Consider the following 25,167-nt stretch of genomic DNA (forward strand, 5'->3'; position numbering starts at 1 on the left):
GTCCGGGGGGGGGAGGGGGGTTTAGGAGGGAGGGGGGGAGGGGGAAAAATTTAATTGTTGTAAAACTTTTTCAATAAAAAAAAAAAAAAAGAAAAGTTGGAATATATTCAGAAATGTATCTTCCTTGATGAACTGTATAGCACAGGGGTGTCAAACTCAAGGCCCGTGGGCCAGATCTGGCCTGTGGGGTGTTTAAATCCAGCCCACAGGGCCAGCCTGGAAATATCAAAGGATCAGCCCGTGGTGCCTCTGGCAGCTAAAATGGGCTGCATGTGCACACACACACACACACACCCTTTTTCACCCTCCATGGCCTTCTGCAGCACCGGTTGAAAACGGCTGGCAGAGTGCTGCAGGAAGCCATGGAGGGTGAACATGAGGAGCAGGGGGGCCGTGCGTAGACTCCTCGTGCCCCATTTTAGCCAGCAGGGTGCTGCAGGAAGCATCCGTCCCGCTGCTGCTGCCGGCTACGGAAACTACAATGCTAATCCGGCCCTCGAAGAAATCCAGTTTGACACCCTTGGTATAGCACAAACATCAACGCAGGAAATGTTTTATGACATTTTGTTCTATGTCATAAACTGTTTTATGTTAATTTTTATTTCATAAAATATTTTATAACATTTGCCAAATTCCAATACTACAGGAGCCATGGATTCCAGATAGCTAATTGACTTGAGATATCAGATTCAAAAATTGTACCCTGTGATGCACATTTCACCCAGTTGAAGGTTACAGGAGCAAGAGTTTTAGTAGCACATACCAGAAGACTAGATTACAGCAGAAGCATAAAAACATTATGGACATTTTATAAAAAGTCTTATGCTTTCAATAATTATGCAGGTCAGACTGTCAAATCTTTTTATAAATTCAAATTCATTTAAAAGTTACTATGAATTTTAAAAAGCATACTTTAGGATTTTCAGGATTTGTAAAAAGCAGTTTTCCATAATTTCCCCATTTTTGAAAGGATATGCATGAACTGCATATACACTATTAATTTTAGGATTTTGACAAGTTGGATTGCTTTTCTTCAATTATGGACAGACAATATTAACTTTAAATATTGAAACCAACTTTTCAGAGAGCATGCTAAAATATAGTTAATTTTACATCCTAAAATAGGAATAAACAATCTCTTAGAAAAAATGGAGTTAATATGGGACATAATGCAAAACAGCCTGGATTATGCCATGTATACAGCTTAGGCTAGGATTTTACATTTTTGCTTAGACAATGGATTTTTGTAAAATATTTGAAGCATCTTGCAGGATTTATATTACTGTTTTCACTGAATTTCTACCTTGGAATAGTAGGAAACAGCTATTGATTTTTGCAGGTAAATTAATTTCAAGTGCCACAAAAAGAAAATTCAGCAGTTACAGGTTGAAGATTTAAGAAATAAATTTTGCACATTTCACTAATTCAAGGGTATTCCATTCATTACACATGATCTCCCTATAGAAACTTTTGAAAAATGTTTCCACAGATGTTCTAAATTATAAAGGTTTGTGCACCTATCCCTCCCAAAATGGAATGACTTCTAAGAGTAACTTGCTGCCAGGACTAGTTCTGATGTGAACCTATCAGATTTGACTAATTCATGTTCATACATGGAAAGTGCTCTGTAAATTATATAGGCTGTTATCAAATTCAAAATGCTGGGGTTTTTTTATGTTTTATCTATATACTTTAGGATTAAAGGCTAAACAAGATCCATACCTTTACCTAATAATTTAAAGACTGTTAAATCAGCAGTGTGCTTTTGCTATATTTAAAGACTTTGCTATATTTAAAGACCTGTACCTTATGTACAGGTACTGTACATAAACATCTTGTCTTAATATACTTTTATGATATACTTTTATAAACTTTTGAAAAGGTAATATACTAGTGTTTGGTATATAATGTGGTATATATTTCAGGAATTAATTTGAAGTAAATGATATGAAACACTGTCACATGACCATCTTACATTGGAAAGGTTTTTTTTTATTATGGAAGGAGTACTTGAATAACTGAATGAATCCGAGATAACAAATGAGGAAGGCTTAAAGCTAAGTGACAAAGGAAAATAAAAAAATATTTTTAATATACTGAATTGTATAAACAATTAGAATAAACTGGCTTGCATTGGAACCTATTTTTTATTATGGAAAGAGGCCCTTGAATACACAGGGTAACTAAATGAATCCAAGGTAACAAAAATATTTTTTAATTACTAAATCATACATAGTGCAATTCTTGCAATATATGACAATATACTTCATAGGTAAGGGAATGCTTCATGACACCATGCTTCACTATAAAAGGTAAAAAGGTTCTCACCTTCCCACCAAACATGGTTCCTCTTTTTTCTAGGTGCTTTTGAACTGCTAGGTTGGCAAAAGCTGGGACAAGTAAGGGGAGATCACCCCGTAAATTGCCAACCTTTCGATCGTCAAGCTCAACGTCGTAGCCCCTGAACCACCGCACCCCTTTAAAGCTTCAGTATAAGCTGGTCTTAACCCCTTCTGCCTGAGCCTTAATGTGGTTAGTTTGATTCTGGTCTCTATACTCTACAGAGTTGATCTCATGTGAATGAGGCCAGCTCTATAGATTAAGGGCATGAACTCAAAAAACGTTCAAAAGAGTTTGACAGAACGATGGATCTATCAGTAAATTGCTCTTATTAGCCATGAACTTCGAATGAGTGTCGAATCTACTCCTACTTGCACAAGGGCAACTTAAAGAAGACTCCGATTTGGGTGTCTGGCTTATTTGGTGAGCCATTATGATCTGGGTGCAACACCAAATCTAGTTCGAGTAAAATCTTACCAAGTTGCGGCTGTGTCATTTTCCCACACGGTCAGTCGACGGGCGCCGGTCTGCAGAGAGGACGACCGACCCGAAAGATCAGCGTCTCCAGGCTGGGCAGGGATGGGGGTTTTAATAATAACTCCGGGTAGCCGCCGCCGCCGCCCGCTGCCGCCAGGGATCCAAATTGTGACGATGCCTGAGCGGGAAAGGGGAGGGCAAGAAAGCTCAGAGGGAAGAGCAGGCGGCTCGCCAGAAATTCTCCGCCTCTCGCAGGAAGGCTCCCGGTGAAGCGGGAGATGTGAAAAGGACGCGGTCAGCAGCTTCCCGAGCAGCCGACGCCCTCGCCTCGCCCCCCGCCCGCCCGCCTCGCAGTCGCAGCTCCAGCCGTCCTCGCCATGGCCACGCCTGGGCGCCGCAAGATGAGCACCTCGGTGGAGCTGCCGCCGCTGCGGCCCAACGCCACCTTGCCGCCGCCGCCGCTGGACTCGACGGACGAGGGTGCCACCTCCACCAGTTCCTCACGCGTCCGCAGCGTCAGCACCACCAGCACCACCACCCATGGCTCGACGGAAGGAGAGTCGGGCATCTCGCACTTCTCGGTGTCGACCATCCTTGGTCTGCGCGGCATCACCTCCTCCTCCACCACCGTCCCTGCCGCCAACGCCACGACGGAGAAGCTCAAAGGGGAGAAGGCTCGCTCCCTCCTCAAGGTGCAGTACTCGATGCGGGGCTGAGGTGCGAGGCCAGAGATTTGTCTCTTTTTTGGCACCGGGTTTACCTTCACTCACCCTCTGAACACAAGAGTTCACCTTTTTAAAATAAGTTTATTAAAAGTTTTTAAGAGGTAGGTTAAAAACCAATAGAAACTACTATAAAATAAGAAAGAAACAGGAAAAAACCCTATTGAAAATGCAACAAAGAGAAAAGTGGGGGGGGGGGAAGGGTTCCAACCTCTTCTTTATAACAGTTATAACTACAATCTAAATTAATCTTTTTCTCTAAAGTTGAAACTTTATTCTACAGGTAATCCTCAATTTACAACCACAGCTGAGCCCAAAATTTCTGTTGCTAAGTGAAACAACACTAAGTTAAACAACACTAAGCTAAGTTAAATTAATTTTGCCCCCTTTTATAGCTTTGCTTGCCACAGTTGTTAAGTGAATCACTCTAGCTTTTAAGTTAGTAACATGGTTGTTAAGTGGATCTGGTTTCCCCATTGAGTTTGCTTGTAAGAAAGTTACAAAAAATGATCACATGACCACGGGACACTGCACCCATCATAAATATGAGTCAGTTGCCAAGCTACCGAATTTTGACCACGTGATCTTGGAGATGCTACTATGGGTTTAAGTGGTGAAAATGGTCATAAATCACTTTTGTAACTTTGAATGGTCACCAAATGAACTGTTGTAACTCAAGGACTAACTCTATAATCTACTCTGTCTAAACCATCCTTATCTATTGGACCTGATGGACTATGTGCATACTTCTTAAAAAAACTTTCCACTAATATAGCAGAACCCCTAAGCATAATCTTTGAAAAAGCTTTCACGACCAGTTCCCTTGCCAAACTTTGGTCACTAGCCACAGTCATCCCTGTCTTCAAAAAAGGAGACCCCAGCCTAGTTGAAAATTACAGACCTATCTCTCTTTGCTGTGTCACCTGCAAAGTAATGGAATCTATCATCAACCAATCCTTTACCCTCCACCTAGAAACAATAACAACTCTCTAATAAACAATTTGGTTTCAGAAAAAATTTATCATGTAACTTACAACTTCTTCACTTCAAAAACATTTGGACTACAAATCTTGATCAGGGCAAAGCAATAGACGCAATCTACATAGACTTCTGTAAAGCTTTTGAGTCAGTAGTACATGATAAACTTCTCCTAAAACTAAAATCCTATGGCATCTCAGGACCCCTCCACAATTGGATAACAGCGTTCCTGTCAAATAGACAACAAGTGGTCAAAATTGGCAATGCTCTATCAAATCCTGTTCCTGTCAAGAGTGGCGTTCCTCAAGGCAACATTCTTGGACCAACACTCTTCATACTATACATTAATTATCTTTGTGACCATATCTCAAGTAATTGTGTTCTCTTTGCTGACGATGTCAAACTATTTAACACCACAGACAATACATCTACCATTCAAAAAGACCTTGATCATCTAACTGCTTGGTCTAAAACTTGGCAACTCCAAATCTCAACCAGCAAATGCTCAGTTTTACATATTGGAAAAAAGAACCCAAACACTAAGTACATACTAGATGGACAGTACCTTACAGATGACCCCTATCCCGTTAAAGACCTTGGAGTTTTCATAGCAAATGATCTAAGTGCCAAAGCCCACTGCAACTACATAGCAAAAAAGGCTCTAAGAGTTGTAAACCTAATCTTGCATAGCTTTTTTTCCAAAAACACTACACTACTAACCAGAGCATATAAAACATTTGCTAGACCAATTCTAGAATACAGCTCGACTGTCTGGAACCCATACCACATTTCTGACATCAATACAATTGAACGTGTCCAGAAATATTTTATAAGAAGAGTTCTCCACTCCTGTTCTGTTTCCCTCCCCCAGTACTCCCAACAAAAAGTCAGTCAAAGGCCTTCTCTTCTACTTTATTTACATAGATAAATGTCCTGGCCATGTCTGCCCACGGGCCTGCCAAGTTTCTGGAGATAACGAGGAAATTTTAGATAAGGCCAGAATTACTCATGAATATATTCTTCCCTCCATTGATACAGTTTGCCCGCGCAAATTCATTGCTTTGTCCAAGACAAAAAACCAGGAAGTCCCGCCTCCTATTTATAGTCTCTGCAGATGTCACTGCATGACCATCATTCCTTGGCTTTGTCCCAACGCTTCCTCTGCTGCGCACGCCGGTCACGTCTGCGCAGTCTTGCATCACTCCAAAACTGTTCTTGGGGCGTTGCCAAATCAAAAGAAGGCTCGGGAGAATCAGGCCTTGCCGGCCCCTCCTCCTCCCTTTGAGTGGGTGCCAGGGAGGGAGAGGGCCCAAGAGAAGCAGGGCTTGCCAGGTCTTCTCCCTCACTTTCTGAATCATCCGAGTCCAGGAACCTGGGTCACAACAACTCCTCTGAATACAACAGAATACCTTATGCCCCCAGACTTGAAATCCTGGGTTTAGAAAATTTAGAACTACGCCACCTTCGACATGACCTGAGTTTAACTCATAGAATCATCTGTTACAATGTCCTTCCTGTCGAAGACTACTTCAGCTTCAATTGCAACAATACATGAGCACACAACAGATTTAAGCTTAATGTTAACTGTTCCAATCTTGGTTGCAGAAAATATGACTTCAGTAACAGAGTTGTTAATGCCTGGAATAAACTACCTGACTCTGTGGTCTCTTCCCAAAATCCCAAAAGCTTCAACCAAAAACTGTCTACTATTGACCTCACCCCATTTCTAAGAGGTCTGTATCCACTGTATGGATAATGCCTTTGGCCAAATGTAAGAGTATCAAATGTAGTGTCATAAACCCACCAAAAGGACTTCATAGAGGTGGACGGTGCTCACTGCTTGGCCAGATCACTTTTCATAGACTTTGAGCGGTTCCAGCTGTTTTGCACAAATTAAATAACTGGAAAGAATTAGGTCTTCAGTTATTGTTTGCCCCATAAGAACACAAGCATGCCTACCGTTCCTGTCCTATTGTTTCCTTTCGTTATATCCAATTAATATAGTTATTACATACTCATACTTATATATATGCTTATATACTGTATAATTATTTCTTGCTTATGCTTATATATACGTTGTGACAAAATAAAATAAATAAATAAATAAATAAATAAATAAATAAAATCATCAAAGCCAGGGGTAGTCAACCTTTTTATACCTACCGCCCACTTTTGCATCTCTGTTAGTAGTAAAATTTTCTAACCGCCCACCGGTTCCACAGTAATGCACCATGTATCGTCGTCTGTGCATGCCTCTCGCGCATCGTGGATTGGGTTGGGGGGGCGCCGGCTACCAGCTCTGCTTGTCTGTTACAGCTGTTACAGCTGGGTGGTGTGGGGGGAGATGCGCGAGCTATTCTGGGACGAGGCTCTTTCATTTGTGGTCGCACTATAGCGCCATTTAGTTTCACTTACGTAACGTGAACTACAATTATGCGTGGATGATACAAATAGTATATTTTCAGAAATTTAAATTATCATGGGGAATTTTATGAAAACCTAATGAAAATGTTTTTAAATAATGCTATGAAATTTTTTTAAAAAGTCAAATTAAAAAAAAGGAAAGTGTTTCAGTATCGGACAAAACCCCTACCGCCCACCATGAAAGCTGGAACACCCACTAGTGGGCGGTAGGGACCAGGTTGACTACCACTGATCAAAACCATAAATCATAAGTTCATTTTTTCTGTTTTCCCCAAAATGTCTATTAGGGATTTCCAGACAACAATAAATGTAGATATTGTCTTTTCTCTAATCAGAAAAATCAAAGTTCCAATACTGTATTTCAACTGTTTGTACATCAGTCCCAAAAGAAAGATCTCTGGTCCTAATTTTATATTAATCTTTAAAATTCTCTACATCATAGGTGTTAAACTGGCAATGTCACATTGCCGTCATGTCAAATTTTGCGATGTTTTTTCTCTTCATGGACCTGGGGTGGGCATAGCCTGCACATGACCTATCTGGCTCACAGGCTGCCAGTTTGACATCCCTGCTCTACATCAATGTATCTATTTGTCCAAAATTTTCTAGCTTTTTAAAATGTCAACCAAGCATGATAAAATGCCCCTTCTTGTTCAAGTTTACAGCATGAATTGGAAGTGCATTTATATATTTCAGGCAATTTCTCTAGAACACATCCAGGGCTTTGATAGCCAGGTTTGCCTTGGGAACTGGGCACAGCAGAACAAATAAGTCAGATCATGGCACCTTAAATGCCAAGAAGCCTTAGGGCACCACATACCTATCAATCTTCTGAAAGACACTGGTTGGTTTTACTGCACATATATCAGGGAATATAGGTAGTCCTTGACTTACAATCACAATTAAGGCCAAAATTTCCATTGCTAAGCAAGACAGTTCTTAAGTGAGTTTTGCCCCATTTTAAGATCTTTTTTGTTATCATTAATAACATGGTTGTTAATGAATCTGGCTATCACATTGATTTTGCTTGTCAAAAGGTCGCAAAAGGTGATCACATGACCCCAGGATACTGCAAACATCATAAATACATGACAGTTGTCAAGCATCCAAATTTTGATCTCATGAACATGGGGATGCTGCAACAGCTGTAAGTATGAAATACAGTCATAAGTAATTTTTTTCAATGCCATTGTAACTTTGAATGGTCACTAAATGAATGGTTGTAAGTCAAGGACTACCTGTAGTTGAATCTTCCCCCACTGGAGGGCTGATGAATGGGTGACAATACAACTCCCAGAATTTCAGGCCAGGAGAACACTGAAATTCTGGGAACTGTAGTCTTGTCAACTGCAGGACACCATAGTGGGGAAACCTGGGTTAGTGGAAAGGGCAATTATATGTAGTTTATTAATCAAAATAAAGTAAGCATTGTTTCATAGTTTTTTGTGAGATGCTTGGTTATGCATTGTTCCCTTGTGCCTTTAAATGTAGTCTAGTGATCTTCCCAAAATTTTACCTTCCATTCAAAACCATCTCCAGTAATTCTATTCTGGATTAATTTTTTCTACTACCTGAAATGTAGACTACAAGCATAGATGAATACCCTTGGATAGCAAAGAGAATCCCCTTTCTAAGATCCTAATACAATTTAAATGTACACCAACATGCTTTTGCTTCAAGTTCAGTGAATTCTGGGTTACTGCTCACATACTCTTTATAAGATAAAATAAATAAAAACTGAGCAGGTATGAAACTATTCTAATTGCACCATCAAGATGTATATATCAAAAGAGAAACAGTCCTATTCAAGGGGAGGGAAGGGCTGCCAGTGTACAAACATTCCTATTGTACTGTTATTTCCCACACACTAATTAAGGACTAATTGAAGGTCACAAACCTGCTCCCTTCTTGCATTCAGTAAACATGCTTGAGAAGGGGAAAATAGGGCTGTGTTGAATGGAAGCAGAATTTTCACAGTCCAGCATTCCATCCTAGCTGAGACTTGCTTCTCCCTGAGCTAGAATGCTGGCTTCTATTATGAGGTAACCTTTCCTCTCCAGGATTTGACTGGTAGGCACAAAATATCTAATTTCCAGCTTTTCCAATTATAACTGTACCTTGGATTACAAATCTGCCAAATTCCAAGTTAGGGGATGACCTAGAAGTACCTTTTTTATTCATTCATTCATTCAATTAGTATCCTTCCAGAAGCTCAAGGCAACACATGTAGTACCGATTACTCCAGTTATCATGCTCACTGTTCTATGAGGTAGATTAAATTAAGAGACGATATCTACCCCAATATCATCCTGTGAGTTTCCATGACTACAGGTAGAGATGAATCTGCACCATGATGACTACACTTCATCATGTCCGTATTTCTAGGAAGAGATTTATAAATCTAATTTCCTTTACATTTTTAATCCAGTTGAGCCCCAGTTTATAGCGTGAATTGTTTTTATCTAACTCTACATGCTTTGTGAGTAGAGGTAAATTGTTTTTCTAGGTTACATTTAAAGTTCTACTATTCTCAGTATAAATGCCAAAACTGATTCTGTGCTACTGAATAAGCATTTGCATATTCATGGTCAGATTATCTTCTGCTTTTTTTATTTGTAAGTGATTTTGTTGTGTGAATCTGTGGCCTTAGATGTATTCATCCCTAGAACTAGGAGCTCCAATTCGATTTATATTAAAGTCATTCATTTCTATAGATTTAACCTTAAGATTAAGACTTAAGAGAATTTATGAGGAGAATTTATTCATTTTTATGTGTTATTATGATAAATTTAGTGGGAATCCCTTCTTTGATTCCTTTAAATTAATCTTTATTCATTCTCGGAGCACTTCCTGAAGCCATTTAATTCATCTGATTGACCAATATAATTGATTTCTTTAGAACCATTATTAAATAGCTTTTATAATATATTGCAAATGCAAATTGCCAATAAAAACCTGCCTTAGCATACAGGTTAAGCATCTTAATAACATATGCAAATTGCTCAGCACAATGTATTGCCAATCGTATCTTTACTTCTTTCATGTAGTAGTTTTCTCTATTAACAATACCCTATAGACTATAGTTAAAGTGCAAGCATGTCACACAAAGCTGCAGTTCTTTTTAAAATGCACTTTAGTTTGGATGCTTGAGAAATTATGATGAAAATAGTAAAATCAACTACTGCATTTGGATAATTTACAATCTGGAAATAAGCAATGTTCTTTATGGATCTCATTTAAAACTCAGCTAATTGAAAAGTACGGCAAGCATTGATTTTAGTTTTTCACCATTGCAGAAAGCATTAAAATAGGAATACATATTTGAAAATCTGTTAATCTCTCTCTCTCTCTCTCTCTCTGAATACATTAGAAGATGAATCATCTTCTAAGGCATGGCTCTCAAACTCTCGGCTCACGGGCCAGATGCATCACACACTGGCCACACCCACACCTGGTTTAGCAAAGTGGGGGAAAGTCCCAATATGTCATGTGACAATGCCGTGATGATGCAAGTTTGACACCCCTGATCTAAGGAAAACTAGATTATACAGCATACTCACTGGATATTCACTCATTCTAATAGATATGATTTTATTGTTTACTGGGTTTAACTAGCCATATATTCAGCTGTGCCCTTTGAGATATCACTATATTTCTTTCCTTTGTATGGTCTCATGCCTGAATCATATAGTCAACTATATTCCAATTTAAGCATGTAATTACATGGTCCAGCCTAATCTACTTAATTTGTTCATTCCTAAAACATTCCATTTACTGTACTTCTTTTCCTATTTTTCTAATGCACTTTGAGAAGTTGAACTTTTCCTTAGTTATATTCCAAGTTCTGGTTGCACCTTTTTTTTCCTTTTTAAAGGGCAAAAATTAAACAGTTTCCAATATTAGTCTATGATTATTCCATATATTTTATAGAGAATTGTGGATTAGTAGTTTTTGAGGAGGGCTACTTCCTTGTGGTCCCTAACATGAAATTGATCTTTCTTTTTTCCTGAATTTCCTGAATAATATCAGCCAATATACTTGGCTGATACTTTTATTGAATTATCTACAGGCCTATGTAAGATTACTTCAATTCACCTCGAACAAGAGGCATGTACCATGGATCTCATCTGATTCTTTTTGTGAAAGCAAAGAGGCAATGTGATTGGCCTCTATGAAAGCAAATTATTCCCAGAATTAAATCCGGAGGTGTTAATCTGGATTTTGTTCTGCTGAGAAGGCAATGAAGAATCTTTATGCTTTGATGGAATTATTAAGAAAACTCTTAATAGTTAATAATGTGCTATTCCTGCAACAGCATTGTACTGTAGTTTTCACAGCTTGGTGGCAGGAAGGCCAAAGGCACTGACTGCATGTTTATAAAATGTTTCATCAAAGCAAATTGCATTGTCTCTATCTAAATCAGTCTCTATCTAAATGTCTAAATCACATTTAGCATGAAAATTCAGATGCATAATGACAGACAAACTGCAAGGAGTTGAGCCTGATTTTTAGCACTTTTCCTTTTTGATGTTTTATCTTCAGGTTCTAGTAGCTATGATTCGTCCAGTTTACAGAGCCTAATTTACCCTTTTTCATAGATGTTGATGAGAAATCAGAAGGTAAATGAAGATTCAACGCTTCACATGTCTGCTGACATCCATAATTTAATTCCTTGTGGTGATGTGGTATGTGATTAAAGATTTTTTCATTGTCATGCATTATATTTTATTGCTCTTCAGATGCTTTAAGATTGCAAATATATTTTGATAATGAATGGTGGGAGATGTCTTTGTGAAACATCACATCTGTTGTATGAACCTATTCTTGTCTTAAAAATTTTAAACTTAATTTGTGCTAGAATTGATTACAAACATAGTGGCCTGTGCATTGAATCTCAGCAACTGGCAAAAAAGCCAATTTGGTTAAGGCACCAGGCTAGAAGTCAGGAGATTATGAGTTCTATAAAAAGTTCTGCAGAGTGAGGCCTCCCAGTACCTGAATATGGAATATCACAGTTGAACGCCAGAGTATGAAATCTAAAATATATTCCAGAAGGTGACAGTGGCAAACCACTTCTGCAAAGTTGCCAAGAAAACTACACAATGTGTTCAAAGTCCTCAGGAGTTAAGCCAACCCAGACAAAGTTGTTTTGTTCCGTATACTAGCTTAGCATATCTGCAGTGGTGGGATTCAACTAATTTAACAACTGGTTCTCTACCCTAATGATTTCTTCCAACAACAAGTTTGCCAAACTGCTCAGAAAGTTAACAACCGGTTCTCCCGAAGTGGTGCGAACTGGCTGAATCCCACCACTGCATATCTGCCTATGATGGAAATATTATGTACTGCAGTCTTAGTATTCCATTATGATCTGTGCGTTCCGGTACAGCAAGTCTTGAAATAAGGAAGGGTTTTCTGGCTATAAACTATTAAGGAATAAATAGCTGAAGTTGCGAGGTTTTCGAGAAAACATTGGACAGCTATTTGTCTGGGATGTTATGAGGATTCTTGCCTCCATAGGGGGTTGGACAAGGAGATATCCAATCCTATGATTCTAAGTCAAAATATTCTAATGTATGCTAAATAGGCTCAAAATCTATGGTGATATTTTGTTAGCGCCGTATTAACTACAATAGCAATTTCCTAACTCAAAGTGCTAACAGCTAAATACACTTTTCAGGCTTGTATGTGATTTTATAATGCAATGAATATATTTCCTATTTCAACAGGCAGGCTTGCTGGCAATTAATGTGAAACAGTGCAAAGATTTTACCTCCAAATGTATCTTTTTACCCTGATTCTTGTAAAGTAGCTGATTAACAAACTACACTTTCTTAGAATAGAACAAGACAGGATGTGAGAAATTTATGAATCTGGTATCGAAGTTGCTGTAGTTCTAGACACATATAGTGCAGTAGAAGCTGCAGGATACAACTACCTGAAAGGCAATCAAGATTAGACTATAAATTATACATATCATTGTTGACAAGTTCACAGTATAGTAGTGAATATAGAATACATCTGAGGTATTTTTTTAAAGCAGCTGTGATAAATAGACATGCAAATACTGTATTTTCCTGCAAAATTCAAATCTGTTTTTTCCTCTCTTCATAATATACTACATAGCCTTATTGTTTAATATATTGTGAGAAATTTTATATCAAAATATATTTTATTCTTTACACTGTTTCCATCTTCACTTAAAAACATTAACAGAATTCACAATGGACTAAGAATCGTATCAGTGTCTCCAATAGATAATTGATAGTCAATCTGAAATTAAATTAATCAAGTAAAAATAGCAAATGGGGGAAAATCTTTTACTCAGACTTCCTCAAATCCCAAAATAAGTTACACAGACCTAATCCACAAAAAGAATAAGATCTGTAAAGAGAAATAAATTAAATTAGGTCTCCCAGCAGAACAGCATTTTCACAAGAACAAACATTATACATGACATGTACCTACACACACATGCACCTCAAATGTCACCCTAGAATCAGCATGTAGACACTTCCACACCCAGGACAAGTTCCCCTATTTAACTGTGTCGCTGTACCCCATTTTCTGCAGCTCCCCAAAGGCAAACTTTTTGCTTTAGAAGTAAATATTTCTTCTTTCTTCACAGCTATCCGGATCTCAATTTTATTTATTCTTGCACAACCCCAGCTTGAGTTAGAACCAGTGGTGGGATTCAGCCAGTTCGCACCACTTCGGGAGAACCGGTTGTTAACTTACTGAACAGTTTGGCAAAGTGGTTGTTGGAAGAAATTATTATGGCAGAGAACGGGTTGTTAAATTACTTGAATCCTACCACTGGTTAGAACCCCAAATTATTCTTCTGACAGTATTTAAAAATATCAGTACTTTCAAACATCAGTAATTTAATTGCTGAAAATACATTAATATGTAACCCATGATTTAGTTTTGAACTACGTTTGTTGCTCATTAATCACAACCGCGGCTGATTCTGATTATGGATTTTGTGGTTTCCTGGATTATTTAGCATATTGTCAAAACTTCCTGTTAATCCAAAAAGTGCAGGGCAACAAAACCAGGAATTTACTTCATTCAGCTTTCTTATGCGAGAAGACTGACAATGGTTTGTTTAAGGCAGCAGACAATCAATGCAGACGATCATTAGATGGCAGCAAAGTACTAAAGTTTCCTATTTTTCTTTTCTGCCAAGGTAGATCTTTGTCTGAATTTTTACAGCCCAGATTATATTATGACAGTCCTAGGTTTCTCAGTTGTTCAGTAAATCATGGCTTAGTACTTAGTATGATCTGTGAATACAACTATTGTTTCAACCAAATTTGGAATTACTCTTTACATGCGGCACCACATAACACTAGAAATTACATTAAAACATGTCTTTTTTATTTTCTTTTGAGACTGTATTTTACATTCCTATAAGTCAGAATTGAATGTATAGAAATCTAATTATGTTTTATAGCATGCTCTGAAATCTTCTAAGACTCTTATTGCATTCAACTTCCTATATTGTAATTTTCTGAAAAGAAAAATCTAGGCTTCCTTAACATAGAGCTCTCAACAGTCAATGTTAAACGTGACACCTACTTATTGATTCGTATTAGTATTGATAAAATTATGAAATGCACAAACCCCCAATTGTACAGAACACACTTCAGGACCAGAAAAATGAATACAATCTATTTCGGAGATGTGAAATATTTTTCTGTAAAGGTATGTTTGTTTATTCTTTTCTTTTATATTTGTATGTTTATTCTTTTCTTATACAATTATCTTTTCATCATGGCCATAAAATACTTTATATGAAAATCTAAATACTTCTACATTTAGCTTGGTAACAATCTGGTGATGTGTATTTTTTTCATAGGAAATTTAATTTAGTTTGAATTAACCCATTAATTATTTGAACATATTTTTTTCAATTGCTCCACTACAAATTTAGTTGCTGTAAGTGGAAGGCATTGTTTCCAATTTTCTTTTTTCTTTTTTTTCAATGCTAACAAGAATAGACACCCTCATGCCCTGCATACGGGTAATAATAATAATAATAATAATAATAATAATAATAATAATAATAATAATAATAAATAAAGATAATAATAATATGGAAATTGCAGCATGATGACAAGATGCCAAATTTATTTTTTCATATCAGAACATCTATTTGTCACTTCTTATCTTCTCTCCCTTATATACACTAGTTTGATTTGGACTAAGTTTGGCTAATGGTAAGAGACTGGGAACTGTTGCAGAAATATCTAGTGGATATGAGTTTGCCCAATGATATAGTAAAATTTCATTATAGAAATGAAGGAGAAGAAATCAGATGGTGAGCAACTGTGAGTCTGTTCACACTTGGTCTGGATAATCCGTTCATCAAATTCTCCTTCTATGAATCCATATTCATCATGAATCAATCAAATACCTCAACTGCAGGGAAGAAATAATTAATGTTGCTAGACAGTTTACTAAATAGGATTTCTATTGAATAATTACAGGAGGATCTTCGTGGCTAGTATAATGCTCTATTAAATGCCTATATGAAAAATAACTTTACTTTTAGCTAATAGTAAAGAAGTAATATCTGAACTATACTTTAGTAATATAACATGCTAGAAAAATATGAGTGGCACATAACTTTGCAGTAATATTGCCATTTTGACTGTATTTATTACTATTTAAGTCTTCCACAACTGAGTCCCCCATTTTTTTCTTTAAGGTTGGAGCCCACCAGCTTTTGCAAGAATCATGATTTGCAGATTTTCATTCATTGTTCACCTTTAGAGACATACCTAAAGTTTTAGAGTTCAGAAGCACAGTTCTATCTTATTCTTTTGCTTCTGCCTGGATTACTTGAAAACAATCAGCAATAGTTCTCTACACCTGATAAATCAGGACTTACTAGAGTTGTGAACAATAGAAATTCTCCCAAATACTGCACACCCTTACTTCTTCCCCTTTTTAGGGAAGAGTGGATTAGGGAGAAAACAGTTCCCTGAAGTATCACCGCACATTGCTTTCCTGATCTAAAACTAGCTACCTATAACTAGAGAAATGACACGAGGATCTTAATATATTAATATATTTTAAGCAGGAGCCCAAACAGAGCTCCAAGAACAGGTGGTTGTCAATCAAATTAATGAACCAATATCTATTGCATTCAACTGCTACCAGTTGGCAATACTGATGTATGTTTTCTCTTTTCATAGTAAATATGTTTGCTACATATTTTGATTTTCAGGTTCCAAAACAGAAAAGTGATCCTAGGAATAGGATCGTTTTAGAGTTGGTGGGCTTTGAAGGTCCAAAAGACTTTCCAAGGCTGTTTGGGAATGTAACTATGCACCTTTATGAAGTTATTCAGGTAGGTTTAATATAAAAGCTGTTCTACCTAATTATGCTGCAAGACAAAGTGTTGTAAAGCATGATACAAGTGTATCATGTTAAGTGGCTTTGGAGACATTAACTTGCAGTTGATGATTTTTCATGATGACAATTGATGCATATACTATATAGTGCTTTTAATTACATGTAATTTTTTTAATGATTTCCTACAAACTTCATATTTTATTCAGTCAAGTTTTGAAGCACAAGATTATTACTCTTTTTTTTATTTGATTCAAGCTTCTAACTCTTTGAATAACCTTTGATTATGTCCATGTGATATAGATAATGGAGAATCTGCTGTGCTTTTGCATTGCTAGTTTTATAAGGATATTAGAATCCATACTGATTTATGTTAAATACATCTCCTTTTATCTATTAGAGGAAACTGCCAAATTTCTTTATATTACTAGTAAAGTAATTGCTCCTCCAGCTTCATAAATATGGAAATTTTAGATTTAAGCCTGTCTTCTCTGTTTACATCTTTTAGGTCTAAACACTAGTTTATAGGCATATAAAGGGAATTAAAGGGAATTAGGATTATTTAGTCTTGATGGTATTGGGGAAAATACTGTACTTTTTTTCCCCTTATTTGGTTAACTGGCTGAGCTCATATTTCAGCCCAATGTTTCTGGTTTTGACAGTTCTAATCAAACTTGGCTTGATTGTATAGTGCTATGCTGCCCAGTGACTGCAATAAAGGTTTTGATTTGATCTGAATCTTTGATTTTTGATTATGTATCCTTAAGTCGGTGCTGACTTACAGCAGTTACATAGACTATCTCTAGTACAGTAATGGCTAACCTTTTTGGCACCGATGCCAAAACTGTGTACGCATGCACACACATCCCTAATGCAATGCAAGCGCAACTCCCATGTGCCCTGCCCCTGCGCAGGCATGCACAACGCCCATGGGTGCCCCGTGCATGCGCACATGCCCCCGTGTGTGCCCCACCCCCATGCATGAGCGTGCAACCCCCCCCCACGTTTCATCAAGACCCCACTCGTGTGCACGCAACCCTGCACATGTGCATGTGACCCCCCCGCATGTGCCTCACCCCCTCAAATGCACATGCAAGAAACCCAAAACTTCATATAATGTATCCAAATATAACAGTTTGAGCCTGGTTAATTTCCCATAGTCACTCTATTACCACAAGTATTCAGAAAATTATTGTGTCAGTCTGTTCACCTTTAAAGTCTTATACAAGTGAGACCTTGCTTTCCCTTTTTACAGTTTACCTGCTTCATAAGTAGATGTGGTATCACTTCTCATGTTGGAATTTTTGGAGAAAAATTTACATGTATGGATACTGCTATTAAGGAAAATAAGCAAATTCATTGTTAAACTTTTTAGTAATCTCTCATTATTATCCATCTTACACTGTAACTCACACCCCCTTATAGGATGATAATAGAGTAAATCAATTTCCTACATATCTATGAAGGTGATCCAATCCATCTGTAAATAAAGGAAGATATAGTAATTTTTTTTTTAATATTTGCATTTATATCCCGCCCTTCTCCGAAGACTCAGGGCGGCTTACACTATGTTAGCAATAGTCTTCATCCTATTTGTATATTTATATACAAAGTCAACTTATTGCCCCCAACAATCTGGGTCCTCATTTTACCTACCTTATAAAGGATGGAAGGCTGAGTCAACCTTGGGCCTGGTGGGACTAGAACCTGCAGTAATTGCAGGCAGCTGCTGTTAATAACAGACTGCATTAGCAGTCTGAGCCACAGGGGCCCAGTTTATTAAAGACCTGGCCAGTGTTTTGGGAAGGTTGGTGAGGCTGTAAAACTCTGCTGCTCCTCATTTAGCTTTGGTAGCTTCAGTCTTGTTGCTCACTCCAGCAAACAGTTTTAATTTCACCTCCTCCATGCGTGATTGACTATCTTCCTCCACTATTTACTGATGTTGGGTTGAGCTTTTGGATTATGGATAGCTGGAAGTCCCTTTCAAGGCCAACCTTTAGTTGCTAAAAAAGTTGGGCAGTCTTATATTTTTTCTACTTTATTCAAGATTCTCAGTCAGTGACAAATGATACTCTTGCAGACTTGGAAGTTATATGGTTAGAAGATAATTAATGGCCTTTGTTACATGGGATAAGAGAGTGAAGGGACTTTTTCTAAACTCTTTGAAATCTTAATGTTGGATTAAAAGTTTTATTGCTTTTATGAAGTAAACTATAGGTAAACACAGAAAAGCAACTTAAATTTTTGTTTCTTCCCCCATATTTAGAAGCAGTCCTTCACTGAAACATGCCCTATGAGGATTAGAAACATGGTGAGACATTTTAAAAAAAAAATTTTTTTTTAAAGAATATTAAATTTATATGTAAACAGTAATGTTTTTATTGTCATCACATGCATCTAAATTTTGTAGCTCCATTTGTGTAGTTGACATAACAAAGGATAGTTTGTTAACTATAGTTTATAAATCCACACAATAAATTCAGGCATATAACAGAAGATAAAAATGAGCATATTCTTGTCAAGAAATCTACTTTATTTCAATCCTAAGAAAATATTCATTTTTTTCTTTTTTTCTGCAAATTAAATTGGTATAAAATAACAGATTTAGTAATGAATTCTTATGCTTTCTTTAGTACAAATGTGTAGATAGTAACATAAGGACCCAGTGGAACAAGAGATTTTTCAATAAATAAATAAAGACTGATATCACACCCATATATATTTAGAGGGTTTTTTCTTGTTCATGTAAAATGTTCAATTGTATGGTGGTTTCCTTTTTTCTGGTTTAGAACACACTACCAAATGACCACCTCACCACCTCACCAATCTTTTGATTCTAGTGTAAAACATATCTAAGATTGATAAATCTGATTTATTTATTTGGGTTTTTTTAATTATTTATTTATAACATTTATATAGTCCTCCATCTTAAACAACCATGGACAGCTTACAATAAAACAATGTAAAATTAAAAGCAATAAAACTAAAAATAGAAAAACAAGTGCCATAGCCAACTGCTTTAATGCACCCACATTCTCATCCCACCCTGACCTCACACTATCTCAATGTTGGGGGAATTCTCGGGATTTAAGTGCTGTCCAGAAGGATAGGCAGATAAGGGATCTATTGAATATCAAGGCCCCCTATTGCTGAGCACTAAACACTCACTCAACAACTTTTCCTAAGAAGGGCAGATTGGAGTCTGGACAAAAGTTGTCAAGAATTGTTGGGTCCAATGGCCTCTTAAGAAGTGGGTACACCACTGCCTCCTTCAAGGCATATGATATACTCCTCCCTTCAAAAAGGCATTAACCACAGTTTGGACTGTCATCTTCCAAAACTGTTACCTCCTTGAAATGCCACCTCCAAGGAGTCCTTAACCAACCAAAAGGGGTATGGGTCAAGAACACAGGTGGCTGAAATCACAGCCACGAATCTAGTTCCTTAGACCAATCAACTCAAACTCCTCCCAAATAATAGGGCTCAGATGTCTCTCAGTCGCTTCCAATGGAGTTGCCCAGAAGTCCGGTTCTGAGTCAAATCAAGCAACTTTGTTTATCAGATGTTGAGAACAATTTTCACAGAAGTCCTGTAGAAGAAACCCTGGCTCCTTCTGGTCATCCGAAATATGGTCATTGGGCAGCTATCTATGATGTAATAAAGATAAATGAGAACAGTTCACCAGCCTTATTATAGGAAAGTATATAGAATACAGAATAACAGAGTTGGAAGGGACCTGAAGGCCTTCAACCTCCTGCTCAAACAGGAAACCCTATATTTTTCCAGACAAATGACTGTCCAATCTCTTCTGTAAAATGTCCAGTGAAGGAACACGTACAACTTCTAGAGGCAAGCCGTCCTACAATATAATCTCACTAATAGGAGATCTCTCAATTCTAGGTTGGATCTCTCTTTATTAAGCTCTCTTTATTACTTCTTGCTTGCCCGCAAGTGCTTTGGAGAATAGGTTGATTCCCTCTTCTCGGTGACAGCCCCTCAGATATTGGAAAACTGCTGTCATATCACCCCTGGTCCCTTTGGTAAATTCTAATAAACACTTACCTGTGCTTGGTTGACGTCACTCTTTGTCTTTCTCCAGCAGTGCTTAAGGTGTTTCATGTCCTTTCATCTCATAGAGCTGTTTGATAATCCATATTGTTCCACGAGCACAGAGAGTTTGCAAAGGTGCAATTTGCTCCAGTGCCCCCATCATCTGCTCATTCCAAACTGCATTGAGGGCCATTGGCTGAACCACATGCCTGGGCTCTGAAAAAAATCCCAAACTCCCTCTGAAGCTGCCCTGGGTCAATCAGGCATCTGTATTACTATGTTCAGATTTATTCAGATAATGGGACATCAGTTCAATTCAATTTATTCCTTTTAGGCATCACTTGAACTGTTCACTATAAAAAACAGAGTAAAAAGAGACAATAAAAATAAGAAGACAAAATGGTGAATTTAGCCAGCAACACTCACATGTGCAATATATTCAATAGCAAACCTTTCCCTCTTGCAACATCATGAGAACATGATTAGGAATTTGTGAAAAAGATACAGGTGAAACTCAAAAAATTAGAATATCGTGCAAAAGTTCATTTATTTCAGTAATGCAACTTAAAAGGTGAAACTAATATATGAGATAGACTCATTACATGCAAAGCGAGATAGTTCACGCCTTGATTTGTCATAATTTTGATGATTATGGCTGACAGCTCATGAAAACCCCAAATTCACAATCTCAAAAAATTAAAATATTGTGAAAAGGTTCAATATTCTAGGCTCAAAGTGTCCCACTCTAATCAGCTAATTAAGCCATAACACCTGCAAAGAGCTCCTGAGCCGTTAAACGGTCTCCCAGTCTGGTTCAGTAGGAATCACAATCATGGGAAAGACTGCTGACCTGACAGTTGTGCAGAAAACCATCATTGACACCCTCCATAAGGAGGGAAGGCCTCAAAAGGTAATTGCAAAAGAAGTTGGATGTTCCCAAAGTGTTGTATCAAAGCACATTAATAGAAAGTCATGTGGAAAGGAAAAGTGTGGAAGAAAAAGGAGCAGGGATGACTGCAGCCTGGAGAGGATTGTCAGGAAATGGCCATTCAAAAGTGTTGGGGACTTTCACAAGGAGTGGACTGAGGCTGGAGTCAGTGCATCAAGAGCTACCACACACAGACATATCCTGGACATGGGCTTCAAATGTTGCATTCCTCTTGTCAAGCTGCTCCTGAACAACAAACAATGTCAGAAGCATCTTACCTGGGCTAAAGAAAAAAAGAACTGGTCTGTTGCTTAGTGGTCCAAAGTCCTCTTTTCTGATGAGAGCAACTTTTGCATCTCATTTGGAAACCAAGGACCCAGAGTCTGGAGGAAGAATGGAGAGGCACACACTGCAAGATACTTGAAGGCCACTGTGAAGTTTCCACAATCTGTGTTAATTTGGGGAGTCATGTCATCTGCTGGTGTTGGTCCACTGTGCTTCATTAAGTCCAGGGTCAACGCAGCTGTCTACCAGGAGATTTTGGAGCACTTCATGGTTCCTTCCGCAGATGAGCTTTATGGGGAGGCTGACTTCATTTTCCAGCAGGACTTGGCATCTTTCGACACTGCCAAAAGTACCAAAACCTGGTTCAATGCCCATGGGATTACTGTGCTTGATTGGTCAGCAAACTCGCCTGACCTGAACCCCATAGAGAATCTATAGGGTATTGCCAAGAGAAAGATGAGACATGAGACCGAACAATGCAGAAGAGCTGAAAGCCGCTATTGAAGCATCCTAGTCTTCCATAACACATCAGCAGTGCCACAGGCTGATAGCATCCATGCCATACTGCATTGAGGCAGTAATTGATGCAAAAGGGGCCCAAACCAAGTACTGAGTACATATACATGCTTATACTTTTCAGAGGTCCGATATTGTTCTATGTACAATCCTTGTTTTATTGATTTCGTGTAATAATCTAATTTTCTGAGATTGTGAATTTGGGGTTTTCATGAGCTGTCAGCCATAATCATCAAAATTATGACAAATCAAGGCATGAACTATCTCGCTTTGCATGTAATGAGTCTATCTCATATATTAGTTTCACCTTTTAAGTTGCATTACTGAAATAAATGAACTTTTGCACAATATTCTCATTTTTTGAGTTTCACCTGTACTAGCCAATAAGTACTTTTCTGGCCAATAGCTGTGTTCAAAGGATTGTTACTCCCATCGGGATCTGGTTGCAGTCCAGTCTTATCCTACCTTCATGACATCATGAGTATTTTTTTCTTCTGTCATGTAAATGTTTTGTTTGGAAGCCAGTTATGAAATGAAGTTTTTGTTATTGTTTAGGTAGTGTTTTTTTATTTATTTATACATACACACAAGACTTGTGAGAAAACCAGAAAAAATGTTGCATCTCATACTTAAAAGGATCTTATTAGACTTTCAGAATATATAATATACATTGCTAACTAAAAGCTGTATGTTTACACTTTTCAGATTTTCTGTACAGCAGAAGTGCAATTTATGTTCTGTTATGGATGTCTTGGATATGGATATTCACATCAGGTTGCTATCTCCTTCTTAAAGTAGATTATTTGAATTTTAATCAGATATTAAAGGGAGAGATAAGTCACACTCACCATGTAATAAATTGTTAAAGGAAGATGAATGGACCAGATGAATTATGTGATATGCAGTTTAAGGCAGGGCTTTAACCTTATGCTAAATCGTGTCATCCATATATATAATAGAACCACCTTCCACAACTCAAAGCAGGAAATAAAGTAGTTTTCCCTAGTAACTAACTGGGGGGTTTGGCTAAAGATGAAACATGCAGACATAAACAACAGGAGAAATTGCAATTCATTGAAGCTTGTGCTGACGTACAGTATGTGGTCCTCGGCTATATGCATTTTAGTATGTGATTTCCTCTGCAGTGACAGAAGAAATAAAAGCAACTTGCACTGAGACAGATCCGCCAGTCAAAATATTCTGACCAGGAAAAATGAACGTGAAAATGAACCAAGATGTGAATCTGGTTTTATATCTTCTTGAATAATAATAATAATAATAATAATAATAATAATAATAATAATAATAATAATAATAATAATAATAATAATAATAATAATAATAATAATAATAATAATAATAATAATATAATATCCTCTCAGAACCTTGTAAAATCTAAAATGATTTTGCAGAAAAAGACAAAATTCTCTTTCTCATTTCTCCCTCTCCCCCAAGAAATATTCAAAAATATTCAGAAAAGGGACATCTGAAAATCACAGGTATATTATTTATTGTAATGTCCAGAAAAAATATAAACAGGTGCAAATATGTATGATAAAGGACAAGAAGGATCTGTCACACTGATAGGACAAGGAATAGGAAAGTGAAAATATCATAAAATGGCTTAGCAAGACCAAAAATCTGGTCTAAACCAGAACAAGAAAAAATTTAATGGATTGTTCTAATCAAGACATATGTAGGTATCCAAATGAATAATCTATGAAGATTCTATAGGTTTATAAATCAACCAATAAAATAGAAGAGTCAGCTAAGTACATATAATTTAGTTGTTTTGAGCTACAATTCTTATCTTTCAATTGGGCAATGATAGATCTGGAAAGTATTTTAGTAGAAGTAACCAGATCATATCCATACAACTCCAGATTGGAAATAGAAATAGAATTACAGATAGTATTTGGAGTAAGAAAAACAAATACAGTAATACCTTACCAATTCTCAGTTTGCTCTCCCATCGATCTAACAAGATTTGTGGTATATAATCTCTAAAACCTCAGGCTATACTGTATAAGCTTTATTCTTTATTCTATTTTAGAAAATGTATATTAATCAGCCAAAATTATATTGTTATTTATTTTATAACATGGTGGTTTTTTTGCAGTTGAAACTGCCAGGAACAGATCCTGCCCAGGCTGTGGCATATTCCATGTTTCTACGGGTTCCACCACCAGAAGATAGAAAAGATTATTCAAGGCACTTATACCAGACATTAAATTGTTCTGATAACTTAATTAATAGCATATATACAGTATGTCATGTAGTTTTAGAATTAAATTATTTTTTAAATGAATTAGAACTGTAGAGATTAAAATGAAAACATTTATCTGAAAATATAAATAACTCTCATCCATGAGTGCTTCTTGCCTAGGAAATAAAATTCTATTCCAAATGATCAATATATTCTCTTTTCCTATTCTTGGGAAAAGATATATGAAGAATTGGGAGAGAATGGTTTTTACTCTCATTCCAGTATTAAATAACCTGTGTTAACATACTGTGTCTTGAGAATTCAAAAACTTTTTAAAAAATTATTAGAAATTGACATGAAAACAGGTTTTTGCAAGTCTACTGGGTTTTGGCAATTCAAAGTTTGAGACTATTATTTAGGCACCTAGGTTGTAACTTCTACTAAAAAATTCTACAAAACCTGATTTGTACAAAGGCTTTTCTCACAATTGGAGTGTGACTATATACACTCATACTTTGGGGGAGAATTGTATCTTTAGATGCATAGTTGTATAATTATATCAACAATTGTCTTATGTAAACTTCAATTATGTGTTAGAACATATGTAAATCTTTGCCAAATTGAAGAAATAACCTAATTATTGGCAATATAAAATCTTCCCTAAAATCTGTTTTTATTTCAGTTATTAAATAGTTAGCAATGCATGAAATTCAGAATTGTATTTTCTTTTTAATATGAATGTTTACCATTTTTCTATTTTGCAATTTCCGATTTAATTAAATGGAACAAAGAAAAAAGAAAAGTGACAGATACATAGAAGCACATACATATATCAATGTATATAAATATAAAGCATCTCATGCATGTATACAAGTGTAAAT

General features: G+C 36.9%; 2 protein-coding genes across 2 annotated transcripts in view; one reads left to right on the forward strand and one right to left on the reverse strand.

Annotated features, from left to right (window-relative positions):
* Positions 1 to 3,143: 3,143 nt before the first annotated feature.
* On the forward strand, positions 3,144 to 24,404 carry C2CD6 (C2 calcium dependent domain containing 6). The gene is made up of 7 exons (XM_058187431.1): positions 3,144 to 3,509; positions 11,540 to 11,626; positions 12,671 to 12,722; positions 14,500 to 14,648; positions 16,177 to 16,299; positions 18,568 to 18,612; positions 24,200 to 24,404. The coding sequence occupies exons 1-7, from the start codon at positions 3,195 to 3,197 to the stop codon at positions 24,398 to 24,400; spliced, it is 972 nt and encodes a 323-aa protein (XP_058043414.1). The 5' UTR covers positions 3,144 to 3,194; the 3' UTR covers positions 24,401 to 24,404.
* STRADB (STE20 related adaptor beta) overlaps positions 20,667 to 25,167 on the reverse strand; it is a 58,804-nt gene continuing 54,303 nt past the window's right edge. Inside the window, exon 13 of the mRNA XM_058187210.1 lies at positions 20,667 to 20,704. Coding sequence (XP_058043193.1) covers positions 20,682 to 20,704 — 23 coding nt within the window. The 3' untranslated portion in view covers positions 20,667 to 20,681. The remainder of the gene's footprint in view (positions 20,705 to 25,167) is intronic.

This window comes from Ahaetulla prasina, chromosome 1 (genome assembly GCF_028640845.1).
Source record: "Ahaetulla prasina isolate Xishuangbanna chromosome 1, ASM2864084v1, whole genome shotgun sequence".
NCBI lineage: Eukaryota > Metazoa > Chordata > Lepidosauria > Squamata > Colubridae > Ahaetulla > Ahaetulla prasina.

Bases quoted from the DNA above. Each gene is read 5' to 3' on its own strand.
- C2CD6 (XM_058187431.1), top strand. From the start codon at position 3,195: ATGGCCACGCCTGGGCGCCGCAAGATGAGCACCTCGGTGGAGCTGCCG. The intron at 11,627-12,670 runs GTATGTGATTAA...CTATTTCAACAG, and splicing joins TAATTCCTTGTGGTGATGTG to GCAGGCTTGCTGGCAATTAA. The intron at 16,300-18,567 runs GTAGGTTTAATA...CCCCATATTTAG, and splicing joins ACCTTTATGAAGTTATTCAG to AAGCAGTCCTTCACTGAAAC.